General features: G+C 37.6%; 3 protein-coding genes across 3 annotated transcripts in view; 1 reads left to right on the top strand and 2 right to left on the bottom strand.

Annotated features, from left to right (window-relative positions):
• The window catches only part of pacsin1b (protein kinase C and casein kinase substrate in neurons 1b), a 74,636-nt gene extending 66,611 nt beyond the window's left edge, over window positions 1-8,025 (bottom strand). Inside the window, exon 1 of the mRNA XM_030133691.1 lies at window positions 7,914-8,025. The gene's annotated coding sequence lies outside the window, so the exon portion shown is untranslated. The remainder of the gene's footprint in view (window positions 1-7,913) is intronic.
• A 3,213-nt stretch (window positions 8,026-11,238) lies between these two features.
• On the top strand, window positions 11,239-15,181 carry rps10 (ribosomal protein S10). Its single transcript, XM_030133698.1, has 6 exons — window positions 11,239-11,326; window positions 11,764-11,913; window positions 12,907-13,081; window positions 14,299-14,376; window positions 14,743-14,798; window positions 15,093-15,181. The coding sequence occupies exons 2-6, from the start codon at window positions 11,764-11,766 to the stop codon at window positions 15,132-15,134; spliced, it is 501 nt and encodes a 166-aa protein (XP_029989558.1). The 5' UTR covers window positions 11,239-11,326; the 3' UTR covers window positions 15,135-15,181.
• Window positions 15,182-17,643: 2,462 nt separating this feature from the next.
• Window positions 17,644-26,875, bottom strand: nudt3b (nudix (nucleoside diphosphate linked moiety X)-type motif 3b). Its single transcript, XM_030133697.1, has 5 exons — window positions 26,313-26,875; window positions 24,874-24,984; window positions 22,245-22,289; window positions 22,052-22,136; window positions 17,644-21,737 (listed from the first exon to the last, which is right to left on the bottom strand). Exons 1-5 carry the CDS (start codon window positions 26,409-26,411, stop codon window positions 21,541-21,543), a joined length of 537 nt encoding a protein of 178 aa, XP_029989557.1. The 5' UTR covers window positions 26,412-26,875; the 3' UTR covers window positions 17,644-21,540.
• Window positions 26,876-27,579: the final 704 nt, after the last annotated feature.

Below are 27,579 nucleotides of genomic sequence, written 5' to 3'. Positions count from 1 at the left end.
GGGAATGTATGAGAAGTGAACAACATCAAGTCCGTTGATTTGTGATAAAGCTGATTCTGAACGAACTCATCTTTGAGATGAACGTGTTCTAACACATTTGCAGTCAATAAAACGTCAACACAACCGTACATATTTGACCATTTGATTTTCGTAATTTTAGGGGAAGCCGGGCTTCCCTTGAAGTCTGTGAGAAATCGCCACTGTACAAAAATATTTTGGACTTTAACAGAGAAATATCAGACAAATAAAATGGCCTGTCTGATTTTTTGATAGAGCATTATTATTTTTTATCTATCTGTGCACACCTCCTGTTACCCTTGATTGTGATCAGGCCGTAAACACTGTGTGCCCTTTCATGAATTTCAGAATCTTGTTGATCTGTCGGAGCTGGGTGGGTGCGCGGTACACACATACCTTCACTTGCGCTAGCATGAAAATGAAACTGAAACTTAACATACTTTCAACGTCTAATTCCTGACTTCTATGCTTCTGTCATGAATTTGTCTTGTTTACTCCTCCTTATTGGCACCCCAGGGTACGTGTCTATACATGTTGAGAACTCGTCCTTTTCCACTAAAAACACACACACATCACAGGTCAAAATCTACCTCTGCCTCTTTTCACTGTGCAACACTATGTGAAAAGAAACATGTTCAAAGCCCTGGGCCTTTAAGGAAACGCTGCCTTCTTTTCTCCCATGATCCCCTGTGAGGATCCTATCTCAGGCTCCAGTTACCGTCGAGTTCACGCCAAAGCCACTGCCCTACTGTCTCACACGTATGTAACCTTACACACGTATGAAGGAAACTTAAATAGCGCCCTTTCTGTTTGGTGGTCTAAGATTCATAAAAACACACACAGTACTCACTTTAACTGAGTAACTTTGAACCAGTACTTATTCAGCGCTTTGCCAATTCTTATAAGAAAACAGCTTTAATTGTATTGATCCAAACAGACATAGATGGAACACTAAAACTGCCTGAAGTCATATCTCTAGGTCATAGAAGCAAAAGGGGATTCACAGAGAAGAATAAACAAGCTTAACAGTTTTCCACCAAACATATACCATCATTATTCAGGCCTCGAGAGCACCAGATGTCACATGCCAAGCTTGTAAGTACAAATGGCAACTGAAGTGAAACAGTGGTGTCTGTGTGTGTCCACTGGGAATAACACAGATGAATCTACTTATACAAAAAAAAAAAAAAAAACACACAATTTAGGGTTTAGTCTAATTAATTACATTAGCAACGACGCCACATCTGTCATCTCAGCTACAAAAAAAAAGACAAAAGTTGAATTGGACACCGCAAATCAGATGAGGATCCCTAATTTGTCATATGAATTAATCCAATTAGGCGTTTGCTCACATAAAAGCACTTTGGCGCACACAGGAACACACTCTTCTATAAATGACCTGGAGCTGTGATGAAATACAAAATTAATCTAAAACAGGGGAAAAAAAGGGGTTTTCAGAGCTACAAATAATTGATAAAGCTGCCTCCTGTTATATTAATCGAGGGAATTGGTTTGTTGTTTTCATTCATTTATAGTGACGGAAGTTCCCAGAACAGAAGGGGAGGTCGCTACTTTGCACCTTTTGTGTGACAATTAGTGTCAATCCAAAAAGATCTTCAGAGACAAGCACATTTGAGATGCAGTATTTTCAGTCTGATTGATCATTTCACCTCCAGTAAAGGAACGGAAATGCATGTAGTCCTGCTCTTCTGCTAAATCTAGAGACGGGAAGAATAAAAACATTTTAGCGGTGACATAATCTGATATTTAGTCAGTGTGAGTAAAACAGCAAAAACAATGGATCCTACTGTAATGATGATCTATAATGATAATATAGATTGGCTAAAATTTGCTTAGAGGTCTTATTTATGTCTTTGTGCATAAGAAATCAATATAAGTGAATCCCTAAAGGAACTTTGTGTTGGTAAATGCAAGTTATGCAAATTTACAGGATTTCAGTTCTGTTGCAACATGTTGATGGTCATATGAACTATGTTTTCAGCTCAAAAATGTCCAATTTCATCACAATTAATGCTATATTTTCATGTCACAAATGGCCAAGTTATATTTGAACTGAATTTACCTGAAAAACAAATATTCTATTCTTTTAGATTCCCCAATTTTTCTTACAAGATTATATACTACATATCACGTTTTATTTTTACAGGTTGCAATATGGAGTATGGTGCTGATCCATCCTGCTTATGTTACACCAATACATACAGGGTGGGGAAGCAAAATTTACAATGAACATTTAGTTGTTTTTTCTCAGCAGGCACTATGTCAATTGTTTTGAAACCAAACATATATTGATGTCATAATCATACCTAACACTATTATCCATACCTTTTCAGAAACTTTTGCCCATATGAGTAATCAGGAAAGCAAACGTCAAAGAGTGTGTGATTTGCTGAATGCACTCGTCACACCAAAGGAGATTTCAAAAAAAGTTGGAGTGTCCATAAAGACTGTTTATAATGGAAAGAAGAGAATGACTATGAGCAAAACTATTACGAGAAAGTCTGGAAGATACTATTAAAGAAGAATGGGAGAAGTTGTCACCCGAATATTTGAGGAACACTTGCGCAAGTTTCAGGAAGCGTGTGAAGGCAGTTATTGAGAAAGAAGGAGGACACATAGAATAAAAACATTTTCTATTATGTCAATTTTCTTGTGGCAAATAAATTCTCAGGACTTTCAATAAACTAATTGGTCATACACTGTCTTTCAATCCCTGCCTCAAAATATTGTAAATTTTGCTTCCCCACCCTGTACATTAAGAATGTCAGACGTCACTTTTTAAATCAACCGTTTTCTAATGATAAGTATTTTTTATAAAGAAAGAACAATTCTATATTGTTATTTACTCTTTAGTACGATGATAAACTATACAATAAATAATTATGATACTAGTTTTTGCACAGGGATCATTTGTGGAAACGGTGACATGGCTGCCGAGCATCAGTATGATGGGATCCATAACAACGATGTCACGTCCGTCCACTGCCACATTTTGTGTTTTTGTGTCAGCTGTTATTGTTTTAGATCCACAATACTAACATTTATGAATAAGAGAATAATTAGCAATAGTAAGTATATAAGTTTATTACTATTAAAGTACTGGTACTGACCAGATCATCATGGGTAATGTCACATCCGTCCATCAGCAAAAGTTTTCACATACACGTGCTATTCCAAATCCAATATTTCTGAAAATATAGCTTCCACTGTCAAATAACATCAGTAGTCTGTGCACAAATGTATTAGCTTTATTTAACAAAGTTCTATGCATTTCTTACAATTTTTTTTTTTTTTTTGAATAAAAATGGCCACTCACTTGACCCCCTAAGTAAATTTTAGCCAAGATATGATAATAATGTTTGCCTCCCTGTGTACTGCTGCTTTAAATACTATTGATTATTATGGTGACGTATACCGACGTGAGGACGTAACCTGTACACCTCAAGGTCGGACATGTTTTGCTAACTGTACGATACACTGCTTTTGTTTTATGAATTGGGATTGTCAAAACCCTTTATTTAATTTTTCCACAACAAAAGTGTGCTTATGCGACATGTGAAGAATGTCTACGCTTCCCTGCAAAGATTAAATGTGCAGTGTGACGGTAAAGAGCTGTTTCCAGTCAATATTTTCAACTCTTCTGACTAGCGAAAGCTTCCCTGACCAATACACTACCCTTTCCATGTTTCAGTTTCCCTCATTTCTGAAACTCAAAATGCCAGACTGATCTCATGAAATTGCATTGTATGTGACACTAGTTTATTGCATTTGTTGGGCTATACGTACGCATTTTCATCCTTTCACCCTAACCCTAACCCAGTGTTTTTCAACCTTGGGGTCAGGACCCTACATGAGGTCACCTGGAATTCAAATGGGGTCGCCTGAAATTTCTAGTAAATGATAAAAACAAAACAAAACAAAAAAACTACTTAGTAATAAAAAATATATGGTGAGTTGACAGAGACAATCACAATACATAAAACACAAGACAAACTCTGAAGCTGAAACTGAAGCGCTGTGGTACTGTTTGTCTTTCAAATGTTCATTGTGGCTGGTTTCAGATGCTGCAACTCTTTCATAATTCATAGTTTGAGTTATTGTTTGTTCAGTATTAATTGCCAGCCTTGTAAATACAAGCTGGACTGACTGTACATATCCTCAACCTGGCTTTTCTGCCTCCGTCCATAATAATATACATTATATAGCCTAAATGTCGTCTAAAATTAATGTTTATTTGCAACATAGTATAGCAAAATATTACATGATCAAAAACAAATTAATTTTAGCAAAAAAAAGTCTCCGTTTTGAATGTCTGGGGTCGGCAGAAATTTGTGATGTTAAAATGGGGTCACGAGCCAAAAAAGGTTGGGAAACCTAACCCTAACTGCTAATCGTGCTAGCTGCTAATCTCGCTAGCTGCTAATCATGCTAATGGCGTGCTATTTTACATGGTGTAAATATACATGCTGAAAGCTTATAATGCGCACAGATAACACGCTAATTGAAAGTGGTGTGTTATCTGTATACAGTTCATTATACCACATTGGTTATGTTGTCGAAAACCCCAGAGTCTTTTTAAAATATATTATACTTCTTCTATGTCAGCAGATGAACCTTTCCGATACCACGATACACAACAAATAACTTGTGCATGTGGTAGAAATCTAACTTCTGCTTCACATCTGTTGTGACATCTCAGTATAATGGCTCGATTACAGTCTGCAGTGTGTTATGCATAGCGTTAGCCACATAGCATAACTGCCTAAGTCACATAGTATATGGACAAAAATATTGGGACAAATTGAATTCAGGTGGGGTTTTTTTCTAACAGGGGTCTGGGATACAAAACAATAATGACAAATGTAATAATATAATTTTATATTGTTATAAATATCATATTGATTATTACTATTGATGTTTATATGTCAAATCAGCATGAACAGGACATCTGACAGCTGTGGCCATGATGTGTCCTAATATTTCTGTTCATATCACAGGGTTTCTGCAGGTATCAGCAAATCTAATTTAATGCTTTTTAATGCCACTTTAAACAAATTTAATGTCCAACTGCAGATACAGTTCTATAAATAGTTTTATGACGGTTTACCATCAACAGGCTTTAACCCTTTCATGCATAGTGGTCACTACAGTGGACAGTTATTCTACAGCTGTTCTCTTGTATATTCATGGATTTTGTTGTTTTAGTTCCAAATCAGCCAACACAGTGGACGCTACAGTTCATACCATTACAGTAACTTTGCTGTTCATGATAAACCTGATCTGCACTAACATGTTAATTGCTATTTGATGGTAATTAACAGTTTTTTTAAACATTATTTTTCTTTTTGCAAATTATCTCCATGAAGTGAGTAATAACTAGTATTGGAGTATGTTAAAATGTAAGAAAAGATCATATTAGCAGCATTAAAAATTTATTTGTATTTCATAATTTTCATAGTGTATCGGTAAATACGTTTCTTTGCTTCAAAAATTAAACCCATGGTGCCCCGCTAAGTGGACATTTTTGCAACTCTATGAAAAATAGGTTGATAAAAAAAAAAAAAAATCTCAATCGCATTGTTTTTTTTTTTTTTATGCCTAAAGAGGAATAAAAACACTCAGGAAAAAAATCTTGATTAAGGTTCTCATAATTCATGCATGAAAGGGTTAACCAGGTCCTGAAAAGTTCCTCTTGCAACCACTTCTGCTGAAACTTGCATTTTCCCATTTTTCCGACATTTGCTAATATTCCCTCCACTCTTTCACCACGGCGTGAGCATGCTCACAGCACGTTGCAATTCCAAGCATCCGGTGTTGATGACTTTGTGTATGTTAACAATATCATGCCTTAGTTGATCATTTATACATATGCATCTCAACTTACAGATCACAGTGGATCTACAAATACACACAACATTTAGTAAAAGGAAGAATATTGGTACAATTCCACATACTTCATATTTGTTTAAATGTTCAAGTACAGTTCGTATATGTAAACATTTTCATTACGGAATTTGACTTTCTTAACCCTCCAGTATCCCATCCAGCAAGGCCCTTACTAAGCACCAAGTGTGCCATTTTGGCATACTTGTAGAATAATGTCAAAAAAAAAAAAATTTCATCCAGTTTGTTTTTAATTCTACACTTTTTTCTATTTCATCAACTTGAGCCGTAAATAAAAACACCAAATACTCAGTAACTGTCTTTTTTTTTTTTTAACCCTTTACATGTCGTGTTTGTAATGTAAACAAACCTTTTTTATTGGATGCAAAAAAACACATAAAATTATTTTTTTCCCAATATACTACATAAAAAGTGGATCACATATTATTTGATTTTTGCAGCTTGGCATATGTCAGTGATTAACTCCAACACTGGTTAATTTGCATGATTATTTTTGGCACTAGGTCAAATGTTCAAAAATACTAGCATCTGTCACCAAGTGTGCGTAAAATGCACACCTATAAATCAAAGTATTAAATATTATTTATTGATTTATTTTTCTGCTTTAATTTGATTTTATTTTTGTAAATTAAGGTCAGCCCTAATCATCATACATATCAAATAATCATTCATTTTAGACTTTTTTAACCCTTTAAATGATCTCTTTTCATCATGTCACTACATTTTTTGATGCAAAAAACACAAAATATGTTTGTTTGGTTTTTTCAAAATACTACATAAAAATTGGATTACATGTTATTTGATTTTTGCAGCCTGGCATATGTCAATGATTGACAGCAACATTAACAATGTTAATAAATTAATTTAGACCCTCACCTCTCAAATGAAGCTTAGACATCAGTAAAAGCAGGATTTATGCCTTAATGGCTTTCGGATCAAAAACAGTGGTTATAATGGAAGAAATAGTGCGTTTCAGGCACACTTGGGAGACAGATGCTAGTCTGGTAATTTTCTTTTGTTTACAATGTGCATATTTTAGTTGGTGGCCAGAATTTTAAAGATAATGCACAAATGAACAACTTTTGAATTCTAACCTTATTTAAATTGTGAAAAATAATATGAAGTTTTTTAAAACGAATTGCAAAGTGTGCCTAAAAAGTACACCCGGATACCAGAGGGTTAACTCAAAAACATAGAAAAAATCTTTGGAGTTGACATTATTTATCAGTTCTTATCCTATTATTTATATTATTTTACTGGTCCGGCCCACTTTAGACCACATTAGGCTGAATGTGGCCCCTGAACTAAAATGAGTTTGACCCCCCTGCTTTAGGTTGTGAACCCCTGACTTAGGCAAACAGTATGATGCGTTGGGAACAGGCTGAGACTGGAGTTCAGAACCCAGGACAGAGCTCATGGATAGGAGGAAACACACAACATCCCGGACCTGACCCACCACCAGCTGCTCTTCAGGCCGTAAATCATGGAGATGTTCCGGTCTGGGAGCCCAGTCTCCCTCCCCAGAGACAGGGGTTATTTACCCGGGTCAATCCCCCCCCCTCCCATCCCCACAGTGCTCTGCTGCAGCCTGCACACACTGATCTGCACAGCAACTCCTACACTGCAGTGTTAAACTGTGGACACATGGCAAAAACACACTCCTACTGACTGTAAAGTATGGGCTCAGTGTGGTTTTGGTTCCGGTTAGATGTGTGCTGGATGCAAACTGCAGGGTTTTTATGCAAATGCAGAAGCTCCAGAACACACACAGCCGAAACTTCCACTGCTGTGGACTCTTTCATGTTGTGTCAGTGGGTCCATCACTGGTGACAAACCCCTGATCATTCACCGATAACACACGAAATATTCAGCAACATTTCAGTCGTCAAATGAGCTTCTTCAGTAACAACAAAGGTGAAGGTGAAGATAAGTGATGGAAGAAGAAGAAGAAGAAGAAAAGCAGAACGTACCGGGAAGAAGTGATAATCCAGCTCCTGTGAACGCGGTTAAAATGTCATCGTTGTGTTGATCGGAGGAGTCCGCTGAATGGCCGGTGAATGAAGCTGTGAGTGGAGCCTCCAGATGGGGGAGGGTCCGTCAGCTGATGTCCAAGACACGCGCACTGACGCGACACGATCCGGAAGACTCCTTCAAAATAAAGGCGTCAATTCAATTGCTCATTATTATTCAATCAATATTCAATTATAAATAATTATATTTATTCAGTTATTACAAAATTATCACAAACAGTTATTAAAATCAACAATTCATTAATACAATACATTTTGTAATAGGACACCCCAAAAGAAATCCTCTGCTTATAAATGGAGCCCCTTAAACATGTAATAAGAGACATAATTTTAACTTGTTTTATTTATTTGATTTTATTGTTTTATTGTTTATTTTATCTTGCTTTTATTATTATTATTATTATTATTATTATTATTATTATTATTATTATTATTTATTTATTTATTTTTACTGAGCTTTTAGTCTTTGGTCCACTTTAGTTGTTTTAAAGGGCTCTATAAATAAAGTTGGATTGGATTGGATAATTTACATTATAAGCTAAAACACATCAAATGTTCTAGATAATAATAATAATGGATTGGATTTTATATAGCGCTTTTCTAGACACCCAAAGCGCATTACATTATTGATCCATTATTCATTCGCTCTCACATTCTCCCTCTGATGGTGGTAAACTACATCTGTAGCCACAGCTGCCCTGGGGCAGACTGACAGAAGCGAGGCTGCCAATTTGCGCCTACAGCCCCTCTGACCGCCACCAAACATTTATACGCATTTAGTGTGAGTGGCACTGGAGGGTGAAGTGTCTTGCCCAAGGACACAACAGCACATGGACAGAACGGGATTTGAACCGCCAACCCTTCGGTTATTGGACGACCCGCTCTACCACCTGAGCCATGGCCGCCCCCCTAACTGTAAGATAACTACAAAACACATTTTAAAATATAGGCCTATCTTCCTAACAATGCTTCCTTTCCTTTTCCTAAGTCATATTGTAATCACCATATTCCAATATTCTCAGATAATTTCATAGTAAGACAGGGGGCTTTACCCACATACATAAAATATGAAATGAATGGATATGATGTATATTTTTCATTTAAACATGAACAATTACATTTATGTAAGACTACTTAAAATCCTAGTGTGTTTTAACAGATCCAGATACTCACACAAATGAACTTTAGCCTCTTGAGACCCAGCAATGCACTTTTGTCCTCTGTAGGAAACAAGGGTTTCACAGCTTTACTTAAAAACTGTCCACTGCAAAGGACATTCCATAAAATAAAAATAAAATAAAATAAAATGTATTTGACAGAACTGTTGCTTTATGCTGTTTCCAATCAAGACAATTATTTAATGTATAAAAGCCTTTTAATTTCCTGGATCTCAGGAGGTTATTGATCCCCGGAAGTTAATCTACTTTTTTCATTAGCTCAAGAAAAAGAAAGGGAAAAAAATACAAATGACAATTAGAAATAAAATGTGAATTATCAGACTGAAATGTGGTAAAGTTTAATAGCAGTGGACATGAAGGATCTTCTATAGCTTTCAGTCCTGTATTTAATGGTCAGTTGCTCACTGCAGATGCTTTTCAGATTTTTCAAAATAAGTTGAAGAAAATGATCTTGACCTTCACCATGCTGTCATGATGTATACTGAGCTATTTCTTTGTCAAATACATCAAGTTATACAGATGTACATTATGCTCTGGTTTCTGCACTATGAACACATGAGAATTTCTATAGCACGGCCTTGTGGACAGTGCTTGCATTTCACTGTTCATACCATGACCATGTGACAAATAATTTTGAATCTTGAACATACATATAGTATTTTTGCATGTTTCACATTTAACTCTGACTGACAAACACATAAATATGCTTCAAATTAAGTTTATCCAAATGTTATAATCCAAATGGACAAAACTCACATGCAGCTAAAATAAAATAAAATAAAATAAAATAAAATACACCTCATCTTTTTTTTCACACTCAAATGCCTTTTGAGTAACTTTTATTTTTGTTATTAGCAAATGAAACAGTCAAACCTCACAATGAAACAAGTGTCACAATTAGACAAATAAATACAATTCAAAAATAAAAACATTAAAACTACATTAAATACACAGTGATAGAAAGAGCACGAGCACAAAAGAAAGAAAACTTAGATAAAAGACAAATTAAAAAATTAACTAAAATTAAATTTAAAGACAAGTCTAGGGGAAAAAAGACAAAATGGAGTATTTTGCACGTATGTAAAGACAAGAGCCATAGTAATTACATAACTTCTTCATCAATTTTTTTTTTCTTTTTTTCTTTCAGCTTTATTAACATTTGAGTATACAATACAACATTTTAAACAAACAACAAGATGTCAAAAGGGAAAGTGCATTTGAACATATAAGTTTAAGAAAATAATGAACAGATTTAAAAATACAAAGCATAATATATAAATAATAGTAAAAATAAAAAAGTAAATAAATAAAAAATAATAATTCTGACAAATATAAATAAATAAATAAATGCAACAGAGAGTTCAGTCAGTATTAAAAAATTGTTTATAAATAGCCAAGGTGTTAGTGCTTTTTTTTTTTTTTTTTTTTTTTTTTTTATTATTATTATTATTATCATTAGAAATGACTTCTAAAGATTTAATATAATTTCCAAATTCTAATAGGAAGATTTTAAAATTCGGGAGTGTTTTAGTATATTTGTTTTTATGTATATGAAATTTTCCAAATAATATGAACAAATTTACAATAAATTCTAAATTGTTAGTATCATGTTTAAAAGAAGTAATTACATTCTGGGATGTTATATTTATTTAATTGTTACTTTTAGATATGATATAATTTTCAATTTTGGACCAAAACTTAGAAGAATGTTCACATAAAAAGAATAAGTGTTGAGTAGTTTCAGATTCAGATTGACAAAAGTTGCATATTTCTTCCATATAAATAAAAAAATACATCCTGATACTAAAAACTAAATACGAAACTGGTTGGGCTTTTATTTTGTTGACGTACTAACCAAAGCGTTGGTGTTTTTCCTGATTATTAACGCATATTGACATGAAAGTAGCGATACACAGTTCATCGGCACAAAAATAAATGTTAAAAAATATAGCACTCATGATTAAAAAAAATAAACTAAATTCTACGCGTCTTTGTGGGTCTTTGTAGTAAAATTATCTCCCATTCAGCTCCGTTACTGACTGTATTTATCTGGCTGCAGTTCCACTCCACACCTGCAGGGGGCGCTGTTCCCCTCCAGGCCTGGGCGGCGACATTAAACCGTCCGGAGCAACGACAGTCTTTCCTTCCGGCTCCGGTCACTTATCAAGTGGAAAGGTAAAGACAAACCCGGCGTCGTAATCTAAATAAATCTTCAACATCTTATTTTATATTACCCACTTATGCGTAATATTTGTTTGTTGTTAATGTCACCGTGGTATACGTAAACGCATTTTGACTCTAAATGTTTAATAACACTTGATATTTGATGAAGTATTCCGGCACTGATGCTCACGAAAGGCTGCCATTTTTCTTGGTTACAGGCCGCTTTCGTCAAAGTTACTGTTTAGTAAAGGTTTAACCAGCAGTGTAGTGATTGTAGAATAAATACACTGTATTAGTGTTGTAACGTGTGTGAAAAGATCCATGTTGCTTTGTAATATATCTAACCAAGCTAGCTAACATGCAAGCTAGTTAGCATGCTAACGTGTTTGAGCCTACCTTTAGCTGTTCGCACAGGAGGGAAGTGACACCGATCATGTCTTGTGTTTCAGATGCTGATGCCCAAGAAGAATCGTATTGCTATCTATGAGCTCCTCTTCAAGGAGGGAGTCATGGTGGCCAAGAAAGACGTCCACCTGGCCAAGCATCCCGAGCTCGCTGATAAGAATGTGCCCAACCTACATGTGATGAAAGCGATGCAGGTGAGAAACCAGGCAATGAGATGAACCCTGTTACTGTTATCAGAGGTATAAGTGAACAAATATGGAAATGCCGTCAGTGCCTTGTATTGTTTGGAGTGAAAGTGGTGGTCTGCGTTGTCAGAGCAGTGATTGATGAGCATACATTAGAAGCGGATGTTCTGGATAAGGGGAAAGTTCTAGGGGCACAGGCGTCAAACTCCGGTCCTCGAGGGCCAGTATCCTGTATGTTTTAGATATTTCCCTCTTCCATCACACCTGGGAGCCATTACATCATTCTCAGGCCTCTAAAAGAGCATGATGATGAGTTGATCAGTAATTGAACCAAGTGTGCTGAAAGAGGGAAATATCTAAAACATGCAGGATCCTGGCCCTCGAGGACCTGAGTTTGACACCCCTGTTTTAGGGGCACAGTAATTTTACCCACAGCAGAGGAGTTCTAGGTGCTGCTACCTATTGTGTTTGTGTTCAGACTCCCAGCCCAGGACTGTTAAATGCATATCTACATTGATTTTTAGTAAGGTTGAGCAGAAAACATTGCTCACAGACTTAATGTGAAAGTTATGTTGACAGTGATAGATGTACATCTGATTTGTTATACACTTTGCAGGTGCATTTCAGTCTGAACACTTGACAGCTGAAAGTGGATGTCAATCTGACTTAAGTTAATTGCTGTGAGACACAATGGCTTTGAAATCTGATTGTGGATTTATGCTGTCAAACTGTTTTCTGGTACTCTGAAGATTTATATACAAGCCAAGCTGGAAGAAATGCAGGGCAGTTTACTGTCAGGTCTTGTCATCACAGCATCCCATGCAAATGGACATACACATTTTGTTTAATGATCTGCATAGCAGTTAAGCTCATCAGTTGAGGCACTTGACAGTTTGATTTAACTTACAGCTCTGGTTTCCCTGATGTCTGAGCAAGTGTAGTTGAGACATGAATTGGCTTAGTTGAGTACATGATGTCTAAATGACGTGTTCTCTCTCACAGTCCCTGAAGTCCTGTGGGTATGTCAAGGAGCAATTTGCCTGGCGTCATTTCTACTGGTACCTCACCAATGAAGGTATCCAGTACCTGAGAGACTTCCTCCATCTTCCCCCTGAGATCGTGCCCGCTACCCTGCGCCGCCAGACCCGCCCTGAGACCGCAAGGCCCAGGCCCAAGGGTAAGATTGGACGTACATGTGTGGCTCGGCTGGAGTTCTGCATGATCTGTTAGGATCTGATCAGTATGCTTGTCTAGGGTTGATAATGATTGTTAGTCATCGATGAGACAGGCAGTGATATTGTGAAGTGATGTGTTTATTTGAATAACATACTGCCTTATAATTGTAAGCAGTGCTTGGCATATTTCCTGTTACCTGCAAATTTTAATACAGACTTACTGAAGTTTTACAAATAAGAGTAAAGCTGGAATATATGCGGGAATTGAAGTCCCAAATTGGCCGCACTGGAATGTGGGAGATGACAGTTGCTTAGTGTGATATTTATTTTGCTGGAAATTGGATTCAAATATAATGTTATGTGTAATGGTAGTAATGTTGAGTACAGACTCGAAAACTAGTCAGGCAAATACTTAATCAACTCACAAAATATATTGGATCTGTTTTGGGTATTTATCTGATATTAATACTAATGCATCTATAGGGTGTAGCGCTAACTTAAACTCTGCCCGATTTTGGGGCTCAACTGACAGACATTGTCCAGTTTCAAATCTGCTGAATGGAAACATTCCATACGCCTTAACATCAGGGAGTCAAAAGGCTGCAGCTATGGCTCTGTCCTTCATTGATCCAGTGCAGATAACCCTAGATGGGATTAGAAAATGGGGATGTATTAGGAAGGGATGGAAATCTGCACATATCTAAGAAGTTATAAAAGGCTTCCCACTTCCACTGACTGTTTTTGCTGCAGTTTTGTTTTTTCCACATGTTGGATTTGTTAATCATCCTGTTTTGGGTCTGTTAAAATAATGATCCATTTGACTGCAAATCTGACATTTAAAGCTGAATGTCTCATCCTGAAGTAAATGTTCAGGACAGTTGTTCCTATCATCCTTAATTTATCAGGCTAATGTAATCATTAAGCAGATCAGTAAGAAATTAAGTGCTTAGGAGTTAATTGCTGATAAGTGTACGATAAAGAGATTGTCTGACACGAGACAGTGGTTCATTCAGGGATTTTGCTCTCTTAGGTATGCAAAGTTCTACTGTTTAGTCATGAATTATGAGCACATTAAGGAACTCCTGAAAATCTCCCATCTCATATTTAATGAAGGCCTTTGACAGCTGCTCAGCAACTCTCAGGTTGAAGTTGTGTACTAAGTAGAATACTTCATAACTGGTGGAATTGAAGCTGAGGGATTTTTGTTATTTCTTTGCAGGAATGGAAGGAGAGAGGCCTGCCCGCCTTAACCGTGGTGAGGCTGACAGAGATACATACAGGCGATCTGCTGCACCCCGTACGTATACCATCAGAACACTCAGACTTCTATTCCCCAAAGTCACTGCGTGAATGGTTTATGACAGAAAGGTTGTCTTTACCTTGAGAGGCTGTGTTAAGACATTCAACTACAAATTGAGTCTCCAGTAAATAAACAACTCTTTTGGTAAAGTAAAAGAGCAAGACTTAGTCACTGGCAAAATATTGTTTACACTGTACAAATCTGTATATGTTAAACGCCTTTTTAAAGCATGACAGCGTTGAAGAGTGAACTGTGATAAGAGGATCTTTATTGGTAGATATGTGTAATTGTAACATTTTGGGGACTGAAGCCTTAAATTCAACATGTGAACGCTGATTACTGACTGAGTTCTGTAATTTTCAGCTGGTTCCGACAAGAAAGCAGAGGCTGGCGCTGGAGCTGCCACAGAGTTCCAGTTTGTGAGTACTACTTCTGTTAATTTTCTTTATAGGTATTTTACAGAACACTGTGCAGTTGTCAGAATTATCTTTTTACTTCTACTCAATTTTTGTAGTTTTATCAAATGAGAAATGGTTGTACAAAGGCTTCAAATGTCTTCCTGAAAGACTGTTCACTTGTGGCTGCGGTTTTACATCAGTTGAACAAGGAATGCAAGAACACTAAATTTAGGTTGCATAGTCCAGTAAGAAATTGATGTTGAAATACAGCTATGTGGTGTGTTTACCCAATTAAATTTTTTTTCTCCGTTACAGAGAGGCGGCTTCGGACGTGGCAGAGGACAGCAGCCTCAGTAAATTTAACTATCTCTTTCTGTACAATAAAGAAAAAATGGAAATACAAATGAACAGTGTGTGTTCTTATGGGGGGTTTATGGCGGTTCATGAATACAGTTAAACCTCTGTGATGCTGAAGAGGGAAGTTGGCTTGAGTTTAGTAATCAGTGAGATGGCACGTGAAATGGCTTTATTCCTTATTCATGAGATGCAAAAGGAGAAGTTCCTCAGTATGATTAGATACTGTATCTCATTGTTTCTTTAAACTTGATCCTATAATGTAATTACCTTGTTTTTCACTGGGCTCCTGATTGAGTCAGGACTGTGCTCTCATCAGCAACACAGCACACCTTTACTGTTCAGGTCTTTAGTGAACCACATGGAGCTTAAAATCTCATAATCCGCCTTCGTGACCTGCAAAAATTGTTCAGATAAAGGCAACTTTTTTACTGTAAACTCATTACTGTGAGTTTGTATCAGTCTGCGGTAAATGAGTATGTTACTACCTACACAGGCTGACATTCATTAAACCAGGGGTGTCAAACTCATTTTATTTCAGAGGTCACATCCTAATATGATCTGGAGTGGGCTGGAGCAGTAAAAACAACCTATAATTGTCAGTTACAGTTACATAATGAAAATGTTCACACTATTCTTTTTTTAAAAAGTAATGAACAACTGTGGAAAAACTGAAGTCGTTTACAGTCAGTCGTTTACACATGTTCATAACTTACAGATCACAAATATTTAATACAGTGGTTCCCAACCTTTTTTGGCTCATGACCCCATTTTCACATTACACATTTCTGATGACCCCAGACATTTAAAACAGACTTTTTTTTTTTTTTTTTGCTAAAATTATTATTTTTTTGATCATATAATAGTTTGCTGTACTATGTTGCACATAAACATTAACTTTAGATGACATTTAGCCTGTATAATGTACAGGGTGGGGAAGCAAAATTTACGATATTTTGAGGCAGGGATTGAAAGACAGTGTATGACCAATTAGTTTATTGAAAGTCATGAGAATTTAAATCTTCAAATCACATTTTACTGCATTTCTAACGGTTGTCTGCCTCAAGTTCAATTGCCATTTTTCTCATGGATTTGGTTGGATCCTTTAGGATTTTGGATTTGAGAGCTTTAATAAAAGCTTTGGTATGTTTTTTTGTTGCTTCCTCCACTTCCAAACTTTCTCGTAATAGTTTTGCTCATAGTCATTCTCTTCTTAGCATTATAAACAGTCTTTCTGGACACTCCAACTATTTTTGAAATCTCCTTTGGTGTGACGAGTGCATTCAGCAAATCACACACTCTGACGTTTGCTTTCCTGATTACTCATATGGGCAAAAGTTTCTGAAAAGGTATGGATAATAGTGTTAGGTATGATTATGACATCAATATATGTTTGGTCTCAAAACAATTGACGCAGTGCCTGCTGAGAAAAAAACCCTAAATGTTCATTGTAAATTTTGCTTCCCCACCCTGTATATTATTATGGACAGAGGCAGAAAAGCCAGGTGTAGATTACTGCACAGTGAGAATTTTATTTTCCTTGGTCAGGATATGTACAGTCAGTCCAGCTTGGATTTACAAGGCTGACAATTAATACTGAACAAACGATAACTCAAACTGAATTATGAAAGAGCTGCAGCATCTGAAACCGACCACAATGAACATTTGAAAGATAAATACTACAGTGCTTCAGTTTCAACTTCACAGTTCGTCATGTCTTTTATGTATTGTGATTGTCTCTCAACTTACCATATATTAGTAAGTTTTTTTTTGTTTTTTTTTTAATCAATTACTAGAAATTTCAGGCAACCCCATTTGAATTCCAGGTGACCCTACATGGGGTCCCGACCCTGAGGTTGAAAAACTGATTTTATAACAGATAGAATATTGGTTAAATCACACTTAAGACATTTCAGGTTGCTCATTTGCTCTGGTTATTCATATTTTTGAGAAAAAAACTTTTTAAATGTCAACATTTGTATGTTATTTTACTTCTTTACACTAAGACAAAAACAATTTGAAGTTATTTATAGGTGATAGTATTTTACTGATCAGACCCACTGGAGATTGATTTGTACTCAATGTGGAGCATGAACTAAATTGATAAACATCTTCAGTGTCATTTTTGCATTTCATAAATTTATCCCATGAGCTTGATTGGGCCCTTTGGTGAGCTGTTCTCTACTCGCAGGCCGTATGTTTGACACCCGTGCATTAAGCTGTAGATTTGGATTGTGGAGTCTAAGTGACGCTCATTTACTGCAGCCATCTTAGGTTACAGCATAATTGTCATTTCCTGTTGTGTTGTTACACTGAGTGCATCATGTACTGGTAGTTCGAGTTGGTCTAACAGTTTTATATAAAGAATGATGCAACCGTCTGCTGATTTCCAACCCTTCAAACATGGCACATATAAAAGGAAACTAAGTTTAGATGAAGTCGGGGTAATCTCCACATGAATCCTCTATTGTCTGTGGGATAAGAACACCGCATGGACACAATGACACAAGCCTGGATGTGAAATACTGGTGTTTATTCGTTGGCACATTTATATTACAATCTTCAGTCTTCTCGCACTGGTTTCATTCCACAGTCCCAAATGACAAAAGAGGAAAATAAAATTCCAGTGACACATACACCTTGGAGAACACAATTACAACATGTATGTAACTTCAAGGCTGAGGTCAACGGCTAGAAGTGCACACGTGTTCAATTGCAACCATTTGGGAGAACTCTTTCAAATCAGCCACTGAATCAGTTTTAACCTTTACAAGCTGTTGATGTAGGAAACTAGTCGAACCATTGTGCGAAAGGAAACTTGACTGTTACAATCCTCAGCTGCAAGGTGATATGCTTTCATTGTTTAACTTTGGCCACAAGATGGGGCTATCTAATTAGAATGACATACTTTGGTAGATTAAGGAAGTGGGTTTATCTGAAGCTCCAATTGTCGTCTTTAATAATTAATCCTCTGTTTTGTCTTTTTCCGGTTCCGAAGCTCTGATGTCATACAAAAGAGGCAGTTTGATGGCAGAAAAGCAGTTTTCCTCAGTTTTAACTCTTTCCTTATTCTCTACTAATTCCCTTCACAGATGTTCTCACTTGTTGGAACAAGAACTGCCTTTGAGTTAGAAGGGAGTTTTTTTTTTTTTTTGTAATAAATGGGCACAGCTCTTATTTACTACATTTGAAGTACACCTGCTAGCAGTAAGGGAACTGTGTTAGTGATGTACAAGAACAAAACAAATTAAAATCAAACAAAAAAAAAAAATGGATAAAGAACAAGTGGTAATTAATGTTTTAGTCACTGGCTGTTACCTGCAGAAATCCTCCTCACATTCATTTTGACATACCTGTCAACCCTCCACAGACTAGATTGAACTGTAGCCAATTATACAGGGTTACATTTTGTTTCAGTTGCCTTGAGCTCAGATTGCATATTTAGATGAAAACTAAAAGGTCTAAGCAACAAAAATCTTTCATGAATCCCTGGGGGCATAATAAAGCAAGACTTTGGCCTCCACACCTCTGAGACACAGCAATAAAATCAGTCCAGAGTCTGAAACGGTCAGAGACTTTAGACTCTTTTCAGCCATACTGTTACTCATGACTCATTTTGAAATCAGGTTTTATTATCACAGACTGATATTAGTCTGTATGAACTGGACTGGTTAGGACAGAGATGCCCTCATCAATGATAAACGGGAGAAAAAACAATAAAAAATAAGCTAAAAAAAAAAAAAAAAGAACCGTTTCTGAAATGGCCTTTTTCCAGGTTAGATCTTGTTCCAGTAGCCATTAATTCATCGTGATGAGATTCTTTAAACCAGTCTGAGATGGTTTTACTCAAAGTTCAGAAGGTATCTACTGCTGCAATGGCCTGTAGACCTGAAACACCTATTCATTTTCATCAAAATACAACATTTCTGGCAAGCAACCTACATTTCCCATAAGTGTTTGCTGTATGATCACCAAAACCTCACCAGAACATAAACCATGTCAACTCAGTCTTGCAAACTAATTCTACATAACACATTTATCTTTACATATAGATTTTTATCATTAGTTTACGTAAGTGTGGTAAAATGCCTCATTTTAGTAGGAAATTATTCTAAAAAAAATAGGTGAAAAGTGAGACATTAACATGCTAGAAAAAAAAAAACCCTTCATAAAGAGACATTAAAATGTTTTTTTCCTTAAGTAAGACTTTTTCCTGAGACATTCCCGGAGATGTTTCATTGCTCTCCACAATTATTTCAAATTTTTTGCAGCTGTGAGCAGTTCCTCTACTTCTGTTATGCATTGCATTGTGGGAGAAAAGCCTGTCAATGGATAACCTAAAGCATCTACAAACTAACTTGACTAATTTCTTCCAAACTTTAATTGATAACACACTCAAAAACTGGTCAGAGTTGGTATGTTGTGCTTTGTTGTAGTTTTTGGGAAATGCAGCTGTTGCACAAAGTAATTGGTGGCATTTTGATCAGAATGAGCGAGGTGATCAGTGTTTACCGCCCACCCAAGTAGCAGCATTTTTAGCTACTGGCTGACCCCGGTTTGAGGACAGAAGAAAAGTGGCTCGCCTGAAAAAGATTTACTGCCTGTCCATTTCTAAACCACAGTCATGTTTACTTCATTTTTATAGCTTGACCAAAGATGAGGAAAAACAGTAATTCCTTACAGTTACAACTTTGTTTTGGTCTAAGAAAAAAGTAGGAGAATACAGTATTCAGTTTTATATAGGCCCGACACTTACAGCCACAACCACAGCCACATTCCTCGTTCTTCAGCCTCAGATTTACTGAATGCTATCTTCCAAAACAAAAAAACAAAACAAAAAAACCCAAAACTCCCAACAGAACTGAAACCAAAGCCAACAGTTCTTCCAGCCTCAATTGAAATGACATATAGCACTCACAGATGTGTAAGAGGCGTTTTGTCATTTGCACTCTCACCTTTGATCTATACAGAAATAAAGAATTTACAATAAAAACCTCTTACATGCTATCTACAGCGCCTCCAGTTTCACAGTATTGAGCCAGCTGCCTCACGCCACATCCAGGCATGTGACGCAGCTCGGCTAAAGAGACTTTTGCCAAGACGTTAGAGAGAAAAAACAAAAACAAAAAACTAGTATCCAAAAGCATTTTACATGTTAAAAACGAGGTCTCAAACTGTACAAGGCTTGTTTGTTCTGCATCTTGCCAAAGACAGCATTATAGATTCCATTACTTTCAATGTCAAGCAGATGTTTTGAGTGTATTTGGGGATGCAGATTAAATACTAAACAAGGGGTTAAAAAAAATTACCATGATGAAAGTGCCCACTACAGTCACCTGTGCTATGTTACCAACACAATGTAAACATTTGATTTTTAACAAACTGAATGTGAGGAGTAAAATATGGAAATGGGTTTAAATAACTTATGTGATATGTGCTGCATTTTGAAATTACAAGTCCATGGTTGAAATCTACTATTTCTACCCTCTCAGTATATGGAGGAAGACTTTGTAGTCAAGAGATAGCATCTTCAAAAGGAAAACAAAAAAGATTAAAAAGGAGGTAAAGACACTGAGGAAAAAGGTGGTTAATTTCACAATGTATGTTGACATTCTTCCACTCTTTACTCAAAGGGTGAAACCTGTAGTGCTTGGCTAGCTTCCCAAATAACAGAGAAACACACTTAACACTTGAAATTGAGAGACTACTGAGGGGCTGTATCCTTCTGATCCGAGAGACATCAACAACCACGATAAGGAGCAAAATGAAGAGAATCCAAAGACCTTACCACAAGTCTGTTTGCACAGTCAGCATCAGGTCACTCGAGCGAGTGAGACAATATAACAGTGCTCATGCAAGACAAGTCACTTCCCACAAATCTGTTCATTCAGATACAGACAACATTTCCTATCCTCATGACAGGGGAGGGGATACACTAATGGGCACATTCATTCACAGAAAAATAACTGAAGATGGAGGAGACATTAAAAAGACCACCGAAAGCCTTCAGCTTAAGCACTAAGTATACACTTTTACATTACGACAGTAAAAAGTAGTTCTTGCATTCAATAAACACCACGCTAAGGGCGCGTTAAGGAAAGAGAATGAGGGGAGCCGAGGGGACACTTCATGCAATTGTCAGTAAAAAGAAAAAAAAAAAAAAGAGAGGGGTCAAAAATTACATTTACATTTACAAAGTGTTTCAGACTATTCACCCAACACTTGTCATCAAGTCTGTGCCACAGGTCTGGCACAAAGGAGTTGGCAAGGCAAACCATGTTATTGAGACAAAAAAAGAGTAGAGAGAAGAGAAGAGTAGAATAGAATAGAGAAGAGAAGAGAGAAATGACACAAGTAAGAGCGCAAGTGGTGGCGAAAGCTCCTGGGGGTATCAGAGTTGTGGTTTTAGTTATCTGATACCCGAGACAGAGCTCTGATTGATGCTGTAGGTAGGGGAGAGGTCCCCACCTATCGTGGCCACCAAAGGTGTTCCGTTACTGGTCAGGCAACTCTCCTGGAGAGCCTCAAAGTAGGTGGCTTGCACAGGCTTGTGACACTGCAACACTTGTATGGCATCGTCTATTTTAAACCATTCCCTTTTTCTCCCTGTTGACAGAGCAAGACACCATTGTGGAACGAGTTACAACATGTGAGACACAAGAGAGGGGAAAAAGCACAATGGAAAGCAGGTTTTGAATAATTACCAGTACTGTATGCAGCATTAAAGCAGAAATCACAAGGGCAGGAACAAAGCTCGTGTTATAATCCCCAAACAAACGTATCATAAAAAAACCTAAGCTGCAGTATCACTTAGGCCTGAAAGAAATAAGGCTTTTAAAGCTACAAACCCCATGTGACTGCCTCAGAACTTTGCCCGTATGATCCCCATTTTGACAAGTAAACAAATTCAGGGGCCTTACCAATGTTGACCGAGTCCTCCCAGTCCTCCAGCACCTCTGTTACAATAAGAACATAAACGTAGGTTCTGTGTTTCCTCTCCTGGTTCTGTGGGGGGAGAAAAGGAAATTCTTTTTTTAACTCCTCAAATATTCTGCAGAATGTGTTGACATTTGAGGACCAAACAAAGTCTATAGTCAACAGATGGGAGCTTACCTCAAATACTCCGACTAAACGACCTAAAGTCCCCTTCACACCAGCCTGAAAAATAAAGCCAGTGGTAAACAAATACATACATCACAGTAATAAAGTATCAGAACTCTCTTTTTTTCTTAAAAGACATATAATATTTATTAGTCTAACATTTCAAATCATATTTTTGTTCTCTCATCAATTGAATGTTCTTTATGTAGGATTTGCAAGTAATTTTCAGATGACTCTGTTAGAGTCAACATTGTGCTGGGAACTGAATGTGTGTTGACGTTAGCTAACAGAATTTCTAAGCTAACAGTGTCCAGTGTTACACGCTATTGCAATGGTGGAGGAGAAGAAGAGAGGCACTGAACAACTGGGAAGTGAATGTGAGGATTTTCACATAAAAATGACCTGAAACCTTGACACAGAAATCTGTGTAGAGGTTGTTATCGTAGAAACAGTCATCAGCTCAGTAATGGAGGTAGGTAATGTCAGCAATCAACTCCAACAAACTTTACAAAAGCACATGACCATGAAAAAATCCAATATAGGGCACCTTTAACTGTGCTGAGATTGGAAATACTGGAAATCATACTCCAAGTACTTTCGCATTATAAACCACACTTGGAAAGCTTTTCATCTATCAGTCATCTACCTCGTCCAATAACGTTTAAATAATCTTAGTTCTATGATTGTGTGAACAACAGTAAAAATCTAAAACGTGTAACCCAGAGTGAATATCTCACTGGCTATAAACTAAACGCCTGAATTATACAGCCACAAATCACATAAACACCTCTATCCTGCTGCCGTTTAGTGTTGCAAATGGAGTGCTTCAGTACAAAATAATGCGAGTTCAAATAAAAAGGTCAGTACACATAACAGAATAACAACTTCCCTGACGGTTGTCAATGATATTCTAATTGCTCTTCAAGTCGAGAGCCAGATGCAGATCTCACAACTTTTTCCCCTGAGAGAACTCAAACACTTTCAACGCGTTAAAAATTCCAATGACAAGAAAAAAAAATCTCCTGCATAGATGTAGATCCTGCTCGTCCCAGAGGTGAATAGCAGGTCGGGTTTCGATACAGAGCCCAGCCACTTGCTGACATCTTTGCAGCTTCTTCTTCAGGTTCCAGTTTCAGTCTATAAATAAATGTTGACTGCATATGCTGTACCGTGAAGTCAGTGTTGCACTCTTCAAGCCTTCAGCAAGATCCTATGGAAAAGAACCGGGCCACCACTAGAAGCCCAAAAGATGCACCAGGGATAAAGTGATTGACCAAAAGTAAATCTGTGTGTTTTTATGAGATGGAAAATGTTTCACCCAAGGCTTTCATGCAGTTGACAACACTACTGGGCATCAACTACAAAGAGGATGCACAGCATTGAGGCTACAAGTTATGGAACACTGTCCTGCATCTTATTGGCGCAGGGCTGGGCTCTAACAGGCATTAGATCAGGGAGACAAAGAAGCCCTGTTTAACCTTTGGCCTGTTCCTGAATCCTGTCTCTGCACTGTCATGCTGGGCAAGACTCCAAAACTGTAAGCATAATCGCTGACTCGCTGATCATACGGTCATCAGAATAAGCTTGTCAGGATTAGGATATGTCCTGTTACACCACCGTCCAATAAGAAGCTTAGGAAGCCAGTGTAAGAGGTGATGTATTGAGCATCACTCAAAGTCACCACAGTTCCTCAATGCAGCCTTTTTAGCACTTTTTACACACATCAGATGTGATGTGACATTGGTTTTGGCCATGTGGAAATGGGTTGGCACACTGCCCACTCCAGCAGCCACCAAAGCTACCAAACAGAGGGAGCCAGGATAAGGGATGATATCAGCATCTGTCAGTGTGATGGATCACAGACAGAGAATAGGCTTTATATGGTGAGTGCCCTGCCAAGAGCCGACAGCCGGGTGATATTCAATTCCTTCACTTACTTGCCACAATTCAGATCATAATGCCCAAGAGATGTTACCACTCTTAACACTGATAGAACAACTGATTAAAGGGACTGAACACAGTACTGATTTCCAATAAGTTTAGAGCAGCTACCTAATTTATACCCTTCATCCCTAGTGCATATATAAACAAAAATCCATGTCTTATCCTTCAAAACACCTCAAAGACAAGCTTACAGCTATAAAAACAGAACACACAAATAAATCCCACTCCTTTCTTTTATTTCAAAGTGTTGTACAATTGGATAGTGTCGCAACGCAACCACTGGACAGCAAGTGTTCAATCTCAGTGTAATCTCCTTTGACACCTAAACACTGCTATGTAACATGATGCTATGATACAGCTTACATGTTGCTAGGCTCTGCCTCTCTGTCCATGAAAACAGGATGACTACACTGACGAAATGGGTTTTGAGAGTAAGGTATTAGGCCCAGTGTTATATACAGACATGATTTAATAGAAATGAAACACAATACTTCTGTTAACCTATAATGTGCTTCACTACAAATGGAAGTAAATTCTCAGAACAAAATTCCTGGCTGCGAGTTTCACACACGGGTTTTGGATAAGGGTCAGGCCAAGTTGGCCACATTGGAATTTGACAACATCTGTCAGAAGGAATAAAGAGATCTGCTATGCAAGTCTAAACTGAATATACAAGTTATTCTGAAACAGAACCCACCTCTTCACACACTTCTCGAGCTGCAGCAACATTGGGCTCCTCCTCTGGCTCCATTCCCCCTCCAGGAACTATCCACTTATCAGGATGTCGACTACTGCTCACCAGCAGCACCTGCAACAAATCCCGATCAATACTGTACACGCATAACAATTGGGCTCAATGCTGTGTTTGTCAGAGTTATCAGGTTGCCATTCAGTCTCAAAATACAGTTTGACTCTCACTGTAATCACACTCATTAAAATCACTGCAGTTTTTAGGAAAAGATAATGTACAGCATGCCTGTTTACACCTTTGGAGACTCACTATGTGGTTGCACACAGATTACACCAACTATTTAATGACTCAAGTATGACTTAGTGAGCGTGCTTTTCTGCAAATCTGTGGATGAAACCCCAAGGTTTGGCATAGTGCTAACCTTCTAGACTTTAGTTTCTGGTAAAAGTTTCTAAGGAAGTGTTGATCACACAGATGGCTTTCCGAAATCAACAACCCTTGCTGTTTACAATCTTGCCTCTACTTTTGAGGAATTAGTTTAGTCTCAACTCGTCTCCTCCCCTTGTAAAATGTTTCTACAACAAAGACATCTTTGTTTGTGTTGTTGACTGGACACCAGCTTTTCAAATCGCGTCTGATCTGAAATAACCCTTTGCAGGCTACTTGGAGTTCTAGGTTTTCGTGGGAGAGCGCACTAAGGTAGCGGCTGTGGCCAATACACAGTTCCGTTAACTACGTGGGGATATTTGTACACGACAAAACAGGTTCTGAGTTTGTATTGAGATTAAGAGACACTTTGATTCTTTGTGTTACGTATAATAAAATATTCGGCAACCCCATGTAAGATTTAGAAATCTAAGTTAGCCGGTTAACAGGTCCAGTGTTACCTTAAAGCTACTGCTAGCATAGCTATCTACCAGTGTTGGCTAGCAATACCAGTTGCTTAACGCTAACATAGTTCTCACTAACAATTACTAAGAACCAGTTTCTCTCTAACGTGGGCAAATTTTATTTTAGAAAGCAAAACAGTGAGTTCTGTAGCCAGCTGATCAAAAGAATGAAGTCCCCACTGATCACAGGTTGTGCTGTGGGCTGTGGTCGCTGGCCGAGAGCCGGCTGCCCACAGCAGCCACACGGCTAGTTAGCATGCTAACATTAGCATGTAGCTAACAGGTTGTTTCCAAGTATAACTAGCTATGCCAGACCGATGTTGCTAAAGAGGCTTACATAACACTTAGGTAAGTACGAGCTGAAAAGTAATTGTTATTCACGGCCTCTACAGAAGCGACAAGAGGCTAAAGTAACTAGTGTGTCGGCGTTACCAGCTGGCATCAAACCACAGTAGCGGTGAAATATATATTGGTTTATAAACAGAGGATACACTGAAAGCAGCTACGAGGGCTAATGTTAGCCGGGCCTTGCAGACACGACATCACCGGACTCACCTCCTCCTCAGTCTCGCTCCTGAAGCACAGACAGGCGGCCCGCTTCTTGTAACCATCCCCGTCGTACGTCCGGGTTTGGTTTGACTTCAGCTTCATCATTTCGGGGGCACAAAAGTTCACAAGTACAGCTACGTTTACCTCTTATAAAGATGACGATTATAGACGCAAAGTCCTCCTCTGGGGAACCTCGGCGTTTTTCTTAAAAGAAATAACTTCTTCTCCGCTTCATTTTCAAAAACCTAGGCACATCTACGGCACGGTCGCCATTACAAGGAGCCGCTACGCCCACGACGTAATTTAACCTTTAATAGCTCGTCCAGCGTAAGAAATGCACTTAACTTATGTTGAAGAATTGAGGCAACGGATACAAGGAAAACGCAACACCACGCTCGAAACCGGTGAAGCAAACTAGCACTTTGGGCTCTGACTCGCTTTCCACGGCCACTTGTTAAAAACTGAAACAAATCCAAGTTTCTGTCAACTTAGTTTGAACAGTTTCCGGGTAACAATACGAAAATAGTATTTCAGCATAAATAAGATGTGTGATGTGTGAAGCATCACTTTCAGCACCGCAGGTAATGGACAGCGCCAGCATGATCCTCAAAACTGATCCAAATATGATGGAACTAAAATGGGAGGATGCGTCATCACAGGCTTATCTGACTTCACCAGTGTCATATGAAAGAGAATTAGGAGAATTATATGCGATTATTTTTACTGCGGATTGTCATTGGTACATCAACATCGTACTTTTGTCATAATAACATCACCTGAGATGTAACACAAACTGTAGTATCCCTACTGATTTGAAACACCTTTAGTTTTTGAGGTTAAACTTCCAGGTTCAAAGTGACTTTATTAATACCCATAGGTAGATTGGTACCGCCTTAGCAGGAGTGGGAATCTCACACAAACATTTAAAGACAGGACAGAAGTGGACACTTAAACAACACAAGACAGAGGCATGAGCAGAAAAGCAGAAATTAAAAAAACACTAAAATACCAATAAAATCTGTTAAAAGCATGATACAAGAGACAATAAATAGAGTTGTGCTGAGCTATTTAAAGGATTCTTGTTTGATTTGTTTATTCTCTGCTGCTGTTTTGTTCCATTATGCACCTTCTCACCTCATAACTGTTACTGTATTTCCGTACAACTGCTATTGTAAATAGATTTGATATAAACCTTATATATTCTATTTTAGTTTATCCCTCATACCACTTATTTATTCTTATTCTAAGACCCAGCTATGGGTTTTCTGTCCAC

This window comes from Sphaeramia orbicularis, chromosome 5 (assembly GCF_902148855.1).
Source record: "Sphaeramia orbicularis chromosome 5, fSphaOr1.1, whole genome shotgun sequence".
NCBI classification, from domain to species: Eukaryota; Metazoa; Chordata; class Actinopteri; order Kurtiformes; family Apogonidae; genus Sphaeramia; species Sphaeramia orbicularis.
This window is presented reverse-complemented; position numbering and strand designations above follow the sequence as displayed.

Excerpts from the sequence above, each read along its gene's own strand:
- rps10 (XM_030133698.1), top strand. The coding sequence starts at position 11,764 with ATGCTGATGCCCAAGAAGAATCGTATTGCTATCTATGAGCTCCTCTTC. Across the intron at positions 13,082-14,298 it reads CGCAAGGCCCAGGCCCAAGG|GAATGGAAGGAGAGAGGCCT; the intron begins GTAAGATTGGAC and ends ATTTCTTTGCAG. Across the intron at positions 14,377-14,742 it reads CAGGCGATCTGCTGCACCCC|CTGGTTCCGACAAGAAAGCA; the intron begins GTACGTATACCA and ends TGTAATTTTCAG.
- nudt3b (XM_030133697.1), bottom strand. The coding sequence starts at position 26,411 with ATGATGAAGCTGAAGTCAAACCAAACCCGGACGTACGACGGGGATGGT. Across the intron at positions 22,290-24,873 it reads CTCGAGAAGTGTGTGAAGAG|GCTGGTGTGAAGGGGACTTT; the intron begins GTGGGTTCTGTT and ends TTTATTTTTCAG. Across the intron at positions 21,738-22,051 it reads GGAGGACTCGGTCAACATTG|GGAGAAAAAGGGAATGGTTT; the intron begins GTAAGGCCCCTG and ends CTCTGTCAACAG.